This window comes from Leguminivora glycinivorella, chromosome 17 (assembly GCF_023078275.1).
Source record: "Leguminivora glycinivorella isolate SPB_JAAS2020 chromosome 17, LegGlyc_1.1, whole genome shotgun sequence".
Lineage (NCBI taxonomy): Eukaryota > Metazoa > Arthropoda > Insecta > Lepidoptera > Tortricidae > Leguminivora > Leguminivora glycinivorella.
The window spans coordinates 15,933,621-15,952,199 of NC_062987.1; the positions used below are offsets into that span (position 1 = coordinate 15,933,621).

General features: G+C 37.6%; 1 protein-coding gene across 2 annotated transcripts in view; it reads right to left on the reverse strand.

Moving 5' to 3' along the window:
• LOC125235162 (fasciclin-2-like) overlaps positions 1-18,212 on the reverse strand; it is a 96,701-nt gene extending 78,489 nt beyond the window's left edge. Inside the window, exon 1 of one of the 2 annotated variants that reach the window (XR_007178053.1) lies at positions 17,939-18,211. Coding sequence is in view for 1 of the 2 variants with exons in the window: in XM_048141616.1 (XP_047997573.1) it covers positions 17,939-17,999 (61 nt within the window). In the remaining variant the exon portion in view is untranslated. Of the gene's footprint in view, positions 1-17,938 lie in introns of both variants that reach the window. The other variant, XM_048141616.1, reaches the window with a different exon arrangement.
• Between the last annotated feature and the right edge of the window lie 367 nt (positions 18,213-18,579).

Sequence of the window (18,579 nt, forward strand, 5' to 3'; positions counted from 1 at the left end):
TGTAAACGCTGTTGACTATAAGCATAACCATAGATTAATTAAATAAAGAAAGATTGGTAACTCAGTACATCGTGTAGCGACCTACTTAACGCGAGTTATCGTCGCTGGTACCTCTTAGTTTTCGAGTTATTTACAGATGGCGCTGTTTTCAATGTTGAAAAGTGCCACCTAGTGAGATAATAATTAATTACATTGCCGAGTAACCACATCTGAATATGATTCAATATTTTGAGCCGGCGGCACCTCGTTTTTTGGCTTAGGGGTTAGAGTATCTGACTTGCATTTTTGAGATCTCAGGTTCGAGACCCAGCTCCGGTTTTTTTTTAATGTGTTTAAAAAGAATTATGTTGTTGTTTTTCGCTTTTTTTTTCTAGTTGAATATTAGAAAAATAAGTATGATGTGAAGTTGAATCATAGAAAAGTAAGTATGAATTGTTCGCGCCTACTTGTTGTGTGTTTGAATCATAGAAAAGTAAGTATGAATTGTTCGCGCCTACTTGTTGTGTGTTTATAAAACCCATAGGCCCATAGGGAGGTACCTATCTACCTACTCTACTCTCCAATCACTTATGTGACGTTGTCTCTTTCCAAAGACCGATGTGCAAGTTTTATCGCCCTTTACTGTATTTATATAAATTTATCGGTACCCATAAGTATTAAAAATCTTTATTTAGGCACCTACAGCTATACAGTCAAGGAATTTGATTCCCTGCCCATTTAATTGAATCGTTGTTAGAAATACGTATATAATATTTTATTTTATTCCATATATATCTTTGGTTATACTTACCTAGTATTGAAATGTCAAATTACTTAGCACTGTTTTTGACATTTCAAATTAACTCGACCAAATTATGTAGGTTGCTTATAGGCGTGTCGTCCGAAACTAAACACGTGTTTCTAATTTAGTAGCGTTGCTAATGTTTTATGCATCAACATCATCAAAGCAACGTCTTCATCTAGCTAGATCTTATGGTGAGTTTTCTGTACTACATATATTAAACCTTAATCCGTTTTCACGTTATCCGATCCGATATTGGATGTCGGAAGGATTTCAATGGAAAAAATCCAAGATGGCGACTGTAATGTATGGGATATCGGTCCGAAATCTGATATCGGATCGGATAATGGGAAAACACACTTCAACACTTCGCACTTGGGTTTTCATTTTCACATTATTCGACCCCATATCGGATGTACCAAAGATATATTGGATGTACGAAGGATGTCAAAGATGTATAGGTCCACTGTCCATATCAGCAGAGAAAATAGAATATTTCAATATATCTTTGATATCAGATCGGATAATGTGAATACGCACTTAGATGAGTAAGAAATGTATTTCTCGACTGTACTGGGTATTTTTATTAGTAGGTATATCCCAATATTATGGCAAATGTTCAATGCTAAAATGTCACCTAAAAAAGACAAAGACGCTAGAATATATAAATAAATTTGTGTGTAAGTTTATAATGTCATTAATGCATAGTATGCAGAAAAATACACTTGATTACTTGACTGTTAGGGCTAATGATGTTAAGTTAGTTCCGTAAGTCGTCCCGTCACCAGCACACCGCACCCTCGTTGAGCTTTGGCAGCCTTACTCACCGGCAGGAACACAACACTACGAGTAGGGTCTAGTGCTATTTGGCTGCGGTCTTCTGTAAGGCGGAGGTACTACCCCAGTTGGGCTCTGCTCTAGAGACGCGTCTTGCTCCTGAAGTTGTGTCTGAGGCCACGGCGAAACGATGGTTCCAGCGGTTTCGTAGTGGCGACTTTTCATTATCAGATCAACCCAAGTCTGGTCGACCGGTGAAGATTGATGTAGCCAAATTAAAAACCTTAATTGAAGGAGATCCGAGGCTAACGAGTCGTACTATTGCTACCGAGTTAGGCTGCTCTCATGTCACCATAGAAACACATTTACACGAGTTGGGAAAAAACTACAAATACAGTGTTTGGATACCGCACGAACTTGATAGAGATCAACTAAACCGCCGTGCCGATATCTGCATACAACTTCTGTCTTTTCGCCGCACATTCAACTGGTTGGACCATCTTATCACTGGAGATGAAAAATGGGTCTTATATATAAATCACACACGCAAACGTCAGTGGCTAGCTCCAAACGAAAAAGGAATAGAGGCACCAAAAACAGAGCCTCACCCGAAAGAAGTTATGCTGTCCGTTTGGTGGGATATTCATGGTATTATTCACTGGGAACTCCTACCAAGTGAAATGACTGTTACCGCATCAATATACTGTAATCAGCTTGAAAATTTAAACCAAAAAATCTGTCAGAATCGTCCACAGCATGCTAAAGTTTTTTCTTACACGACAATGCTCGCCCACACATTGCAAAAGTGACTCGGCTAAAGCTATTGGAGCTAGGTTGGAAAGTGATACCTCATCCACCGTACTCTCCAGACTTGGCACCTACGGATTACGCATTGTTCAGATCGCTAAGCAATGCCTTGAATGAAAAAAAGTTCGATGATCAAGCCCATCTACGACAGTACATAGCTGAGTTTTTTGAATCTAAACCTAAGAACTTCTTCGCCGATGCTATTCATTCTTTACCAGAACGATGGAGACAAGTAGTAGATAACGAAGGCCGTTATATTTTTGATAAATGATTAAAATAATAAATTAAATAAAAATTTCAATATTGGTTATGATTGGCTCATTACTTTCTTACCAACCCAATATATAATATAAAGCTACAACCCGACTGACATTTTTCAAAAAATGGGCAGAAGGAGTTTTTGCAGGTGGCAGTGTTTGATGTGGTCGTATAGAGGTTGGTCCTGCGACCCCGGATAGATCAGACCGTCGGTCTACCGGTTCCGGGTAAAAAAATGTTGGACGGCCTGGCCAAACGGCTGGAGTTAGCCGGGGAGTGTTCGACCAAATGTCATAGAGGACCCTGGGCAGTTTTTGACGCCGCCATTTTTTTTTCAAAATGGCCGACTTTTTTTTTGATGATTTTTCAAGTTTGTCGTAGAGAGCTCAAATTTTGGTCATAGAATCTCCAAGTGGCCTTGATTCGAATGAAATAAAAAAAAATTGAAAAATGCTACAAATGTGGGAAAACTGGCCACTTTTATTTTGTATGGCAACTTTTAAACCGTAAGAGATAGCCGGGGGGTGCTCGACCAAATGTCATACAAGTATCCGAGTAGAAAAAAGTTGCATTAAAAAAATTCAAAATGGCCGACTTTTTTTTTTTTTAATTTCAAAATGGTCCTAGCGCGCTGAGATTTGGCACACGGGTGGAAAGTAGTCCCAAGATTTATATACAAAAAGAAAATTTTGAAAAATTCAAAATGGCGGCTTTTGAGGGCCAATTGAAATTTGTATGGAAGTTTTTTTTTAATCGCCATAGCTCCGTAACGGTACAAAGAAGTGAAAAGTGCTCGAACAAATGTTATACCGTCATCCAAGGTCCATAGCATGGCATTTAAAAATAATCAAAATGGCCGACTTTTTTTTTGAAAAATTTCAAAACGCTCTGAGCGCGCTGAAATTTTGCACACGGGTGGACAGCCGCCCTTAGATTAGTATACAATAAGAAAATTTTGAAAAATTCAAAATGGCGCCCTTTGAAGGCCAATTGAAATTTGTATGGAGGTCTTTTTTTTTAATCCCCATAGATCCGTAACGGTAGGAAAAAGCTTAAAAGTGCTGATCGGCTCGCCGGCGGATCGGGAAGTTGGAGTTTAAACACGACCCAATAGTAAAAGTGTCTTAGAGAAGCGAAACGACGGGATTGGGTCGTGTTTAAGCTCCAACTTCCCTACAACCCCCACAGTAACTACGCGGAGGGCCGAAGGCCCGAGCGTGTCTTACAAGCTCCCAAGCACGCGAGGCCGCAGGCCGAGCTGCGGGCAGAGAGTGCTCCCAAGCACTCAAAGGCTAAAGCAAAAAAGCAAATAAGCAAAGCAAAAAAACAAAAAAGCATAGCTCAAAAACAAAAAGCAAAAGCAAAAAAACAAAAAAGCAAAGCACAAAAACAAAAAAGCAAAGCACAAAAGCCCAAAAAGAACACCGCGGGGCCCTCGGGCCCCGCTCACCTTTAAAAAACTAGTATAAATACTAAAAACACTAATACAGTGAGCTGTGACCAAAATAAATAAACCGTCTTGCGTAGCCAAAACCACGATACATCACACGCGATGCATCACATCAAGTGCAAAGACGTCTTTCAAACCCGCGCGCTTCATCTGCATTGCGTATAGTTCAAAAACTACTCAACGGATTTAAATGATTTTTGTTTTATTTTGCAGATGACATTATCAGGTTTTATTTTAATAAATAAAAATGTGACCATATCTTAGAAAATTTACTAGTCAATTTCACGAGATTGATTTTTTTAAGTTTCACATTTTTCGGCCGCCGTCTTTTATTTTTTCAATGATTTTGATTTTTATATGAATAAACTTTTCAATGAAAACTGATAGACATCCCAATCATTAAAATCAGTGCAGCCGTTGTGATTCCATAAATTTTTACATCACGTGCAAAAACGTCTTTCAAATCCGCGCGTTCCTTTGAAACGAGTATATATAGATCAAAAACTACTTAACGGATTTTCATTATTATTTGAATATATAAAAATGTGGCCATATCATAGAAAATGAAAATTTCACTAGAAAGAAAAAGTTTGAAAATTTTATATTTTTCTTATTATTCGCCCGCCATCTTTAATTTTTTTTTTAGTGTTGTGTTCCTGTCGGTGAGTAAGGCTGACAGAGCTTAATGAGGGTGCGGTGTGCTGATGACGGGAGGACTTACGGAACTGACTTATTTCGTCTATTGTCCTTTGAGTCGTCGGCAAACCGAACCCTCCTTAGAACTTGTACACTCCTTTTTACTGTGTACTTAAAACAGGAAAAGGGAATGTACAAGTTTCTAATGGGGTGGCAACGCTCATGTGACACTCTTTGAGTTGCAGGCGTCCATAGGTTACGGTGACCGCTTTCCATCAAGCGAGTCGTACGCTTGTTTGCCACCGACGTAGTATAAAAAAAAAATAAGCGTTTTAATACAAACTGATTGACACCCCAACCATCAAAATCGGTGCAGCCGTTGTGATTCTATAAATTTTTAAAAATACGAAATATAGAAAATGTCCGCCATCTTGAATTCTAGTGGATGAAAATTGTGTTTCCTCGGAAGAAATCATTTATATTGGTCCCTAGTATCACTGTACAAAGTTGCTTGCTTTTTGCATAAAGTGCAGCTTTTTTTACCACAATTTCGTTTCGCCGTAAGCCTTATATCTCTTATCGTTTTTGTTTCACTATTGATAGCTAGCCAAGGCGCGTCATAATTTTGTCTGTGACAAGAAGTGAGAGGAATAGTTCCCGTCATAGTTATCATTGTTATCAACAAACAATATTTCTTTAATCTTCACAAAACATTAAACTATTTGTTATAAGGGCCCGCGCAGACGGGCGACAAAGTCACTCGACGACTTTTTTGTCTCTGTCGTAACTCCTTGCGACAATTTCAAAGGTGCGCACACGGGAACGACAGCGATGCAACCACAGACTACTATGAAGATACTACGGACGCAACTTTTTCTTTTTTCATGAAATTAAGAGCCTACCCAAAAAACATTTTTGGTACTTCAGAATAAGTGCTTAAAAGTTTTGATGAACTCGTTAGAATTTTACAACCCGGCATCGTTTTCCTCAATATTGTAGGACTATTCTTTTAAATTCTTGTCATATAAAGTCGGTCTTACCTCTACTTCTGAAGAATTGAAATTAAACGACAGGTATCAATGTCGACTTCAACAATCGGCATTTAAAATTATATTTTTTTCGAATAATAACATACGTTCGCCCAAGCGGTTGAGTGATAACTGTCAAAATGACAACCGACCGGCGACTATTTTGTCACCGTGTGCGCACTTGCATTGAAACATATAGAGAATGAGACAGTTACGTCGCAGGCTTGTCGTCACTCGTCGAACCCGCAGACAAAAAGGTTGCGTCGCAACGTGTGCGCACTTTCATACTGGCCCATAGACCGATCTCCGCAGACAAAAAAATTGAGTCACCCGTCTGTGCGGGCCCTAACGAATACTTTTCAATTCGCAGGAGATACCAACGCCTGGGTGGCTAGCCGAATGGCACAATCGCTCACGAAACGCTCACGAAACGAAGCGCTAGTAGATATCTATCTCTATCGCGCTTGCGTATTGGCGCGACAGAGCCAGCGGCGTATCGCTTTCGTTTGGCGTCGGAGAAATGCCATTCGGCTACGGGGCCTGGACTAGCAACACCGACCGGGTTAAACGTCAAATTCAAGCTTCGTGCGGCTATCATTTCAATAATGTGTTATAAATATTAAAAATGTAAAATATAAGGAATTACAGTGATGTATCGTATTTTAATTAAAATGAGAAAGTGTTATCATAAGTTTTCATGCAGCCTAAGAAGCCAAATATTGACGAAAAAACTACGCCAACCGTCAACGGAGTAGCGTTCAAGATTTAAAATTATAATTAATTAGCGTTTTTTACAGATGGGTATAGCTTACTTAATATTTAAGTGTAGTTTTTCAGATTATTTGTCTAGAACTAGTAACTGTCATAGGTTATTTTTGTGTTTTCTGTTTGTAAACATTTGAAGTACATAATAGTATTTTAACTTCCATATTTACATTTTCTTTGTTAAACCAACTCGAGATAATAAAACCTTACTCACTGCTATCCCGTGTAACTTGCAACAAAGTGAATTACAAAGTCTGTTATATGAAATCTTGTTAGCAAAATCAAGGCTGTGGTTCCATATTCTTGTATCTTAATCACATTATATCCTGTTATAAGCCCTATTTAATATATTTTAACAATACATTTAGGCTTCAATATCTCACATGATGAATAATGTTACAGAACAAACTAGCAAGGTTACAACACACCGGGATGTGATGGTGGCTAGAATGAAACAAACACAAGCCTCAAAAATCAGCAATCAGCCAACCAAGATGTCAAGTATGAAGACCTGCAAGGACAACGGGATGACCTCTAGGCAGTCATTGATCGGTTCCAGCAATGCCAAGAGATACATGAGCAGGCATTACAACGCATCCGGGACCTCGAGCAGCAACTGCAGGAGTCGGATTCAAAATGGTATTGCAAGTATTGCTCCGGGAACTCCGCTCTGGCTGAAAACAATTTAAGTATATTTGCTGAATATAATATATTTGATTTAGATGTGGTTCATGACAGTGCATCATGCTCCCCAATGAAAGACCCTGTAGATTTAAAACAGTCTGTGCACATAGAGGGCGGCAGTGATCCCAGAGTGACGTTGAAAGGGTCAAATAAAATTAAAAAATATCTAAAGCTAAGCAAATTCAAAATACATCAAAATGTAACAGCTGCCTTAAGCGATGAGCTTCTAAACTGTCAATACCAACTTGACCTGACAGCACAGGAGTTGAACCATCGCTCCGTAGACCAGGAAAAATAGCTTGACCTGGACATAATTCGATAACCGTAATTTTCTTTTTCTGTCGTATAAAGTATCATTAGTGATAGTTAAAATACAAATTATTAATCAAATTAGGGTTCTGATTCAATTTAAAAAAAAATAAAAACGAACTTTGAATATTTTTTGATTTTATAACTAAAGTATTAAATGTAATCCGGAAAAAGTGCTTGTATTATGTTGTGACACCTGCATTTCATATAAAAACATCTAATTTTTATAAATAATTCATACAGAACTATCATTTATAAAGAAGGTTTAGTAAGTTACACATTTTCAGGCGTATTTCACTAGAAAATATTGTTAACCGTAATCCTGCAATTTATTATGAATATAATATTACGTGTGTTGATAAATTATTAAAACTTATACCAATACTTTTGGCGCTTGTTCAAAATCTTAAATATTGATAATTTTAGGAAAGGAAAAATACCTAACTAAATTGAAAGATGGTAAATTTTGCCGTTAATATATTCTTAGTACTATACGAAATCAATTAAACAACAAATATGTAAGATTCATTACTTAATTGATATTTTTCTTACTTGCGCTTTAATATGAACGTTATTACCTGCAGAATAAGGTCGTGCACAGAGTAGGTATAGCTAGTATAGTAGTAGCGGGAACGGGCGGCGAGTCGTCAACACGTGTTTCATATCAAGGGCGCCGCGTTTTCAAAACGCTTCGATAACAAATATTTCACCGTCCAGTATAAGAGAGCTCCCTTATTACAAGTGACAAAAGTCATACAAATCAATTAGTCCGATAGGTCACGTTAAACTGGTCAAGTCGTTAGCTCAATAATAGTACCTATCGAGCTTGACGAGATGCTTGGATCACAACAACGTAATATGTATGAAAGCTTGCGGCGCTTAAGACTGTATTCTTTCGAGTCGTGTGTAACGTATTTTGGCGAGGCAAATTTGAAGCACAGTGCGTGTCTGTCTCACTCACTCTTACGGTAAACCTAATGAACTGTTTCACTTTCAGAGGATTTTTGAAGTAATTTGGGTAATATGACATTGTCGCGGTGAGGTCTTTCCGGTACAAATTTATCGGTGGATCTTTTCGGATTTGTGGATGATGAGCCGATGCGATGTCGCTTCATTTTGAAGTGTCGACTCTCGCGAGGGAGTTCTTAGAGGACCGCGAGGAGCGCGTGTGACTGTTGAGTTTTTGAATGATTTGAAGTTTGTGAATGATTTTATTTTGTGTGTATTTGTGTGGGCATGAGGTGTTTGTGTTGCGAGAGTCAAATCAATAATATGAGTGGTACAAATTTTATTAGGGGGCCTCATGTGTGAGAAACTCAACACTCGAATGCTGCGTAACAATGCGAGCCGAAATCGCCTAATCGGAAGTGTCCGACTTGGTATCGACTAATCTATACACGTTGTAACATGAGAAACCAGAAATCAAAACCTGGTTTCTGGTATCTAGTACCCGGTAACCGGTAACCGGTAACCGGTAACCGGTATCCGGTATCCGGTATCCTGTATCCTGTATCCGGTATCCGGTAACCGGTATCCGGTAACCGGTATCCGGTATCCGGTAACCGGTATCCGGTAACCGGTATCCGGTAACCGGTAACCGGTGACGGGTCTCCGGTATTCGGTGACCGGTAACCGGTAACCAGTAACCAATGACCGTTAACCGGTATCCGGTAAACGGTGACCGGTAACCGGTAGACGGTAACCGGTATCCGGTAAACGGTAGACAGTAACCGGTAACCAGCATCCGATATACGGTATCCGATATCCGGTTTCCCGTGTTCGGTTTCCCGTTTCTGGTTTGGTTTTGGTTTTAGTTTTAGTTCTGTTAGTTTAAACAAAAACAAAACTGAAAACGAAAACGGAAACCGAAACGGGAATGGAAACGAAAACCGAAATCGAAACCGAAACCGACACCGAAACCTACACCAAAACCGACACCGAAACCAAGACCAAAACCGAAACCGAAAAAAATATTTAAGTTCCTAGAAGTAAAGAGTGACAGAGATAGCACTATAATCATTTAAGTTCCTGGTAGTAAAGAGTGACAGAGATAGCACTCATGTTAGTCAAACTCGTGGTATGTGCACTTCCCGTACACAGTAAAGAGTGACAGAGATAGCACTATAATCATTTAAGTTCCTGGTAGTAAAGAGTGACAGAGATAGCACTGTAATAATAAAATTTATGTTCCTGGTAATAAAGAGTGACAGAGATAGCACTATCATAATTAAAGTTCCTGGTAGTAAAGAGTGATAGAGATAGCACTCATGTTAGTCAAACTCGTGGTATGTGCACTTCCCGCACACAGTAAAGAGTGACAGAGATAGCACTATAATAATTTAAGGTCCTGGTAGTAAAGAGTGACAGAGATAGCACTATAACAATTTAAGTTCCTGATAGTAAAGAGTGACAGAGAATAGAGATAGCACTATAATAATTTAAGTTCCTGGTAGTAAAGAGTGACAGAGATAGCATTTTTGTTATTTAAATTTCTGTTAGTAAAGAGTGACAGAGATAGCACTATTGTTATTTAAATTTCTGTTAGTAAAGACGTAAAGAGTGACAGAGATATCACTCACGTTGGTCAAAGACGTGGTTTATGGACTACTATTTGGACCCCCCAATGTCACGCTTTTTAATCCTTTAACATGGATTGTCACATTTAGTATGACGTAATATATGAATGACGCCTAAAGATTGAGAGAGACAGCAATATTGTTCTTCAAATTCGTGGTAGTGAGAACAGGGTGCGTAGCCGAATGGCACAAACGCTCACGAAACGAAACGCTAGTAGATATCTATCTCTATCGCTCTTGCGTATTGGCGCGACAGAGCCAGACTGCGTTTCGTTTTCGTTTCGCGTCGGAGAAATGGCATTCGGCTACGGGGCCTGAACAGAGACAGCACTATGTATCGCGCGGCCGCCGACTACGCAAGTCGCCGCGTAATTATAATAACCGTTCGGCTCCTTTTTAGATCGTGTACAGTCAACAACACAGCTGGCAAGACAAAGTGCCAAAAATATGTATAGAGTATTTTATTTCCTGTACAAGTGTTGGTACTTGGTACATTAAGGTATGTGTATACATATATTTGGCACTTTATCTGTATTCACAGCTGAGTTGCTGACTGTACCAATAACGATCAACTATGAACTTTTGTGGTTTGTTTTAAATAGTTCTATGCAGATATAGATTAGAATACCTATTCTATCGGTACTTTTTGTATAGGTTATTATAATAACTGGACAAAATAATTATAATCAGTGCCGGCGCACTCCGCGATCACGATTCTTTCGCCGAGCTACAAGGCCTTGATATATAGGATGTATTATTTTATCAGCAACAAAAATATGTGATGATATTGAATTAAGGCAAAACAAGACATATAAACGCTCTCCATTATTTCCTCCCTGGTTTATGAAGCTAGAACAATGATTTTTAACACATACGAAATTCGTACACTGAAATAAAGTGATGATACTATAAATATACTCGACATTCAAAGTCGATAATCTAGTGACGTGAGAAGTTATTGATATAACAGAATTTTGCACAAAATTTTGCAGAATTTTGCCCTTTGATGTTGAAAATGCCGCCACTCTATAAAACAAACAGACCGCACACGAGCAGCCGACATTAAATTCTATTGCACGGCGCGAAGGTCGAAAGCCGCGCCCGCACCTGGGCGTAGGTAGCGAGATCGGGTGCACGTGCGCTTACCTTTGAAATCGCCGACACACAGGTGTCGCCGTTCGCCCTCTCTTTTCATTTATGTTTCTGTTTCAATCGGTTAGCCGTTTGCCGGCCGGCAATAAAGGTTGTTTTTTTAACCGACTTCAAAAAAAGTAGGAGGTTCTCAATTCGACTGAATGTTTTTTAGGGTTCCGTAGTCAACTAGGAATCCTTATAGTTTCCCCCTGTCTGTCTGTCTGTCCGTCCGTCCGCGGATAATCTCAGTAACCGTAAGCACTAGAAAGCTGAAATTTGGTACCAATGTATCAATCACGCCAACAAAGTGCAAAAATAAAAAATGGAAAAAAATGTTTTATTAGGGTACCCCCCCTACATGTAAAGTGGGGGCTGATTTTTTTTTTCATTCCAACCCCAACGTATGATATATTGTTGGATAGGTATTTAAAAATGAATAAGGGTTTACTAAGATCGTTTTTTGATAATATTAATATTTTCGGAAATAATCGCTCCTAAAGAAAAAAAAAAGTGCGTCCCCACCCCTCTAACTTTTGAACCATATGTTTAAAAAATATGAAAAAAATCACAAAAGTAGAACTTTATAAAGACTTTCTAGGAAAATTGTTTTGAACTTGATAGGTTCAGTAGTTTTTGAGAAAAATACTGAAAACTACGGAACCCTACACTGAGCGTGGCCCGACACGCTCTTGGCCGGTTTTTGATCATATTAATATTTTCGGAAATAATCGCTCCTAAAGGAAAAAAAGTGCGTCCCCCCCCCCTCTATATTTTGAACCTTATGTTTAAAAAAATATGAAAAAAGATCAAAAAAGTAGAACTTTATAAAGACTTTCTAGGAAAATTGTTTTGAGAAAAATACGATAAACTACGGAACCCTACACTGAGCGTGGACCGACACGCTCTTGGTCGGTTTTTTTGTTACTCGATATCTCCGAGAATCGTGGACCGATTTTCAAATTATTTTTTTAATCGAACGGGTATAACCCCGAGATGGTCCTATTGGCACCAAGTCCCAGGCGGCGCGGCGCGCGCCACGCCGCCGCCACGCCGCCTGGGGCGCGTCTTACGTCCTTCCTATACAAAATGTACTGAGGAGACGATTTTTGAATTACACTCAGGTGGCGTGGCGCGGACGTCCGTCCGCGCCCCGAGACACGCGACGCTCTGGTGTGGCCGGTACCTTACGTCCCTAACCTATTAACCGATCCGCCGCGGTGACGCGGCCGGTGCGCGGCGCGCTCTCCCAGGCCCGCGCCCCGCGCGCTCCCCCGCCCCGCGACAGCCGCTCTACGACAACTTTGCACCCTTTTAAATTACTGACATTTACAGTTTCTTAAGCGCGACCTTCACAGTATTAATTTTGATAAAATCATGATTATAGTACACAAAAACCTGGTCTTAAGCAAAAAAATCTCAGTTACAATTTATACCTACTGAGAAATTCATGTTTATTTAAGCGTTAAAAATATATGTTTAAGATCGGTGTTAAATGTCTATATATACTTAATACAATGCAAATTGATATATATATCATGGTCACCATTTTTACCTACCTAGATATTCACATTAAATGAAAACGGTAAAAAAAAGTACACAATCAGATTTATTTTCTGTGTAATATCGCTAATAACTGATCGCATCTGAGTGCACCACAAAGTTAATCTAACAAAGTTTTCGGTTAACTATTTTGCTGTTAGCGAAAAGTGGGATAATGTACTTTATCTCATGATTTTTATAAGATATGAATACGATCGTCTTTTTTTTATCTATGTACATAATTACTATTTGATGCTTAATAATAATACCCAATAAAATATCAAAAAGGACGAGTTATTGAATTATGTCCAGGGTACCTTACTTTTACTCCACTACCGATGAATTTCACAAATTAGAATTGAAACTAAAAGACCTGAATAATAGGTATGAACTGACAAGTAAAGCATTACACGAGTACATCTTTTGTGAATAACGTTCTAGATCCATCGAGCGTGTACCCTGTGTGCATGGACTCGCCTGCGCCCGCTTGTTCGAGCCGCGCCCGAGTCGGCTTAGCCCCGCTCCCACAAGCCCGCGCCCGTGCGCCGTCGCGCGCCCCCGTCGCCGTCGAGCCTCCTGCAGCTGGCGCTGTCGCGGCTGACCGCCGAGCCTTCTGCAGCTGGCGCTGTCGTGGCTGATCGCCGAGCCTGAGCCTCGGCCGCCGGCCCCCCGCCGCCGCTCCGCCCCGCGGCGGCATTATATATATTTTTTTCTTTAGTTGAGACATCAAGAGTCTTTTAAAACTCTAAAGTTATTTTAGTTATTTTTTATTTGTATCAGTTCGTTTTTTTTTTCTTCATCATGTATATTTTTTTTATTTTTTTAGATATACCTTGACACTTAGAGACTCTATACAGTATCTCTAACATCTCTTATTAAGCATAGTAGCTTTGTACTTTGTATAATTTATTGAAATTAATTTCCATAGAGCAGTCTGTTAATATTTTCTTTATGAATACTTTTGCATGAGTATTTTGAAAAAAAGTGGCTGAGGCGTAGGGTTAAAGCCGGCGTAGCTTTATTTGACGTTCATATCATTGTAACATGCCTACTTGGAAATAGTGCATTACGATACAAGTGCGTAAAAATCGACACGAGTTACGAATTTCCTTTTCGCACGTGTATCGTACGACGTTTTTCAGTACAGATGGCCCTCCGAAGTTTAGACCTGACATATACTCGTAATGAACCACTTCTCGCACTAGTGCGTAAAAAAAACACCATCTGTACTGAAAATAAATATTTCAATGCATTTCAACACTTAGCATGATAATTAAAAAACTTTTCAAAGAATTTAATTAATAAAATTGACTTATAAATATATTGTTTTATTCCACATTCATATATTTAAAAAAATCGGTGATGAAATGATGAATGTTGATCATAAATTAGCCGCAAATCGTACAACTTCTGTCTTATTCTGATAATAGTGCCATCTGACTCTGTCGTGCTGATATATGTAGCTGTTTGTGGTAAAACATTTTTATAGTAATAAAAATAATCTGAAAGTAATACTTCCGTCTTAGTGCGTTTTCACATTATACGATCCGATATCGGATGCAGGACCGATATCCCATATATTTAAGCCGCCATTTTTGATTTTCGCCTTTGAAATCCTTCCTGACATCCGCACTTAGGGTTGTAATATTTTACTTAGCATATTTTGCCTATTCTGGGATGTACGTCCAAGATAAGAGAATAATCGTTAAAACTTGTGCAAAAAAAAAACAAATACTAATGATAATGAATGTGCATATTGAGAGTCAAGAGTATTGTACGCCAAATTCTGGCAGATTGTGATGTTACAAAATACTAACCCTATCATCAATTCATCATTTATAAAGTCGCCGTCAATAGAATTTGTGAACAATGTAAACAAACCTTGTACGTTGTCAAAATGTCTTTAATTTTCATTCTAACTCATCAGATACTGGCTAAATCCAACCTTTGAAATAATAAAATTGTGCTAAAATATTGATATTTTGTATAATGGTTTGTTTACATTGTTGGCAATTTCTATTGACAGCGATTTTAACTAATCACATTCGAACAATAAATAAATTGAATTTAAAACTTATCTTCAATATGCCAACTTTGTTTAGCATGCAGTGTTGTTGTTGCATACGCGCCATCTACCGGATTATAATGTTTGCTATTAGTCATCAAACGTACAAAACACTTCCCATGAATTGAATCTGATTCAAGTACCCGATTGGTAAAAAATGACTTAATTGTTTTTGTTAATTTCGGTGTTATATAGTGATAATGTTGTACGATCATGTTCCAAATTTTGAAATAATACGACTTAGGTCATTTAAATGAAATTATTTCGTGAATTGAACAATACCATTTGTCGCGAGAGTATAGTAATGCCATCTATTGTTTTACGAGTCAAACATATAAAACGATGTACTGAGTTACACGTCTTCCTTTATTTAGTTTAGTCTATGGCATAACACACACTTTACGTCAAAGGTTAAATATTAACTAAGCCGAGTGAGGTCTTCGTTTGAGGTACAATATAAGGTCAACAACATTATAGAATCTCAAATACTTGGCGTCTGTCACTTTATCGAGATCTAATATTATACTTATACAAATCAAACGCTATTGTTATGATGATCATCCTTTGTAATCGCTACTGCGAAACGTTCTACTACTTAGAAGAATTCTTTGAATTTGTAAACCTTTATAAACGTCTTCGAACGTTTGATGTAGGAAATACTAGGAATTCCTTATAACGTAAAAGTTTCTAGTATTTTTATGGAATTTACTAGAATGCGTACTAAAATAAATATTTGGAACATTTATTTAGAATTGCTGAATTCAGGAAAATTCTAGTTCAAAGAAAATACGTCAAACTTCTGAGTATCGAACACATGTGCCTGCCAGATGTCTCTGATTCAGTAAATATTTTAAAAACTTCAAACATCTTTAATATTTAAGATTACGAAGTCCAAATGGATTTTTTTTCTTGTAGGTTAGAACATGTCCGCCTGACCTGTCCCAATGAAACTTCCATTCTGCTTAGTTTTCGTCCAGAGCCAGTTTTTGTCCATTTGTAAAATTTAATAAACTAGACCGTCTTTGCTGCAATAATTGCAATAATTATAAGTATAAATATCCCATAAGTGGACGAACACTAGAGCACCTGGACGGATACTAACGCAATGATACTTAACTGTATTAAAATTAAATTTATAATATAGGTGAAGGTATTATATAAAACAAAAAAACTGTTTTTATTGCGTATTGCGCTTGTAAAAACGGAATACTGCTCTCTAACAGTAGCAAATATAAAAATCTTCCCATCGCAGTAATCGCTTGATTGATTACCTACCAAGTAAATAGACACGTGATTGGTTATCAACAACAAGGTTGTGAGGTTCTCACAACTAATTGAGATAATTTTACTTTACTTCTAAAACATAAATAACATAATTTTATATTCTAGCAATGGATAAGAACTGAGTATTAATACTAACTATTTAGGCTCAATGACCTTTAGGGAATCTTGTCCTTTGAAATGAGAAATCGCAACCTGTCCCGATCCTGCGCAACCTGGCAAAAACTAAGTAGATACATGTACTATCAGCTGCAAAAGTCCATGGAGAAATTATGAATGAATTCATTGATAAATTCGCCATGCACTTTTGCAGCTGATAGTACATTCTAAATAATTATTGTGTACAATTTCACCTTATTTCTAATAAGTATATGTTTATTCCCTATTTTATGTACCTGACCTCGGTAAAAAAAATAAAGACAAAATACATTTAAAAATAGTTTACCCTAACTTATCAAACGGTAAATATTGGCTGTCATAGTTACTTCACGTAAGTACCTCTACAACTCAATTCGTCTGCCACACAGATAAATGTCAATTTGTCAAATAAATTGGCACCCAATTTTTCTACACTCACTTTAAACTCAATGTGTTCAATATTTTAAATCGAAAAGTTGTTTGTCTTTATGTATTTTATAAGTTGCAGTACCTATGTTTATCGTATCGTATATAAAAAAGATATAATTACGGTACAAACGTAAGGATACAAAATTAGAAGTTTTTAGTGAAATATTTTATAACGTTAATCATAAAATAGTTATTTGTTATACAAGGGGGCAAAGTTGTATTTTAACGCCGAGTGTGGAATTGAAAAACGAGCAAGTGAAAGGATTCTATAGTTGAACCACGAGAGAAGCGAGTGGTTCGAGAATAGAATCCTGAACTTGCGAGTTTTTTAACACACGAGAAGTAAAATACATTTGCACCCGAGTGTAACACAAAACTTTTCCCCTCACTATAGCGAGGAAACTACAACGAAAAAAATGCGTTTATCACTGCTTCCAGTAGTTCCACAGGTGGTAAATCATCTTTATTACTAGATTTACCTACTTTTATCAATATTAAAGCAGTTAATTTGACTTTATTCAAGGTCAAATTACTTTACCCACTAGTGGATAAAGTGCGTTTTTACCCGCTGGTATTAAAGGACAAAACACGTGTTTCCGAGCTAGTGAGGGGAAAAAGTTATTGATTTATAAAAGTAATTGTATAAGGTCTTTCAAAACAGGAAATATAGGCATTGATGCCTATGTTATTAGTTTGATGCAAATATCTTATTTACTACATGTAGAGATATAAGTATGAATCTTTCAGCCGACAAGCGTCGACGACATCGTTAAGACAATTAACTATGGCATTCTTAATCAAAGAGAACCGCAATTTGATTGAAAGAATAACCTTAATTTGGAACGCAGTAGGGTGCGTGTTTATTTCCACTTACAATGGAGTACCTATACAATAAAGCCTCTCGTTTTTTTTCAAAACAATAACCATTGATAGTAAAATTAATAAATATCATCAGCTGTTTTTAAGTAATGATAAGTTATATATCTTCTAGTTTCCATCTAGCCCTAGTATCCGTCCACTTGACGAGAATATATATATCTTACTTTACTTCTTATTATTGTGGTAATACGTATCGTTTACATCAATCTAAATAAAAATGATATTTCTCGAGTATCATAATTAGAATAAAATAGGCATTTTATTATTTGCTATATCGTGTATGGACGAAAAGTAGGCTCTAGTCTATTATGTGGACAGAAACTAGCGAGAGCCCTATCTTCCGGCGTATTTAAAACTAATAATTTCTTAATAAAAACATAAGGAAATTAAAAAAAAACTCACCGTTCGATGAAACAATTACGAGAATTGTAACAAAAACATCAAATCCTTGTGTCAATATCATTTTCAGGCATCAAAACAAATAATCCAAACCGAAACACAAATTAAAAACAAAGTATTACTGGCCGTCAAAAAAGAAAAGTAAATGACACATTCTACTTTCGCGCCTTTTTCATTCAAATGCGTTCGATTTTCAAAAGGAGCGTTCCGAAAAACGTCAAGTTATGTAGGCGGTGATCTCTTGATGCGTGGCATAGCGCGACTGACGTTTGTTGCTCGCTGCACGACACAATCTCTCAAATAGGACGTATATTTTGTAACGTAAACATCACGCTTATTTATAGAGACGGCCAAATTATACGGCACTCTTGATCGTAATATTGCTTACCAGTTTAATGATGCTGTATTTGCAAAAAATACAGTTATTTGTAACCCTAACGAACCTATTTTCCTTTTTTATTCGCGCTTATTTTTAGGCATCTCACTTTTTCCAGCCAGGCAACCCTTTTGTGTTGTTTTTAAAAATAACGAGGGTTATGAGCGGCAATGTGTTTTGGCCCTACTTAAATAAATCGCCTTGTAAAAAGAATGGCAGTAATGGCGCTAAGAACGGATAACACGGATAAAGGAGGGACAGCACAAAA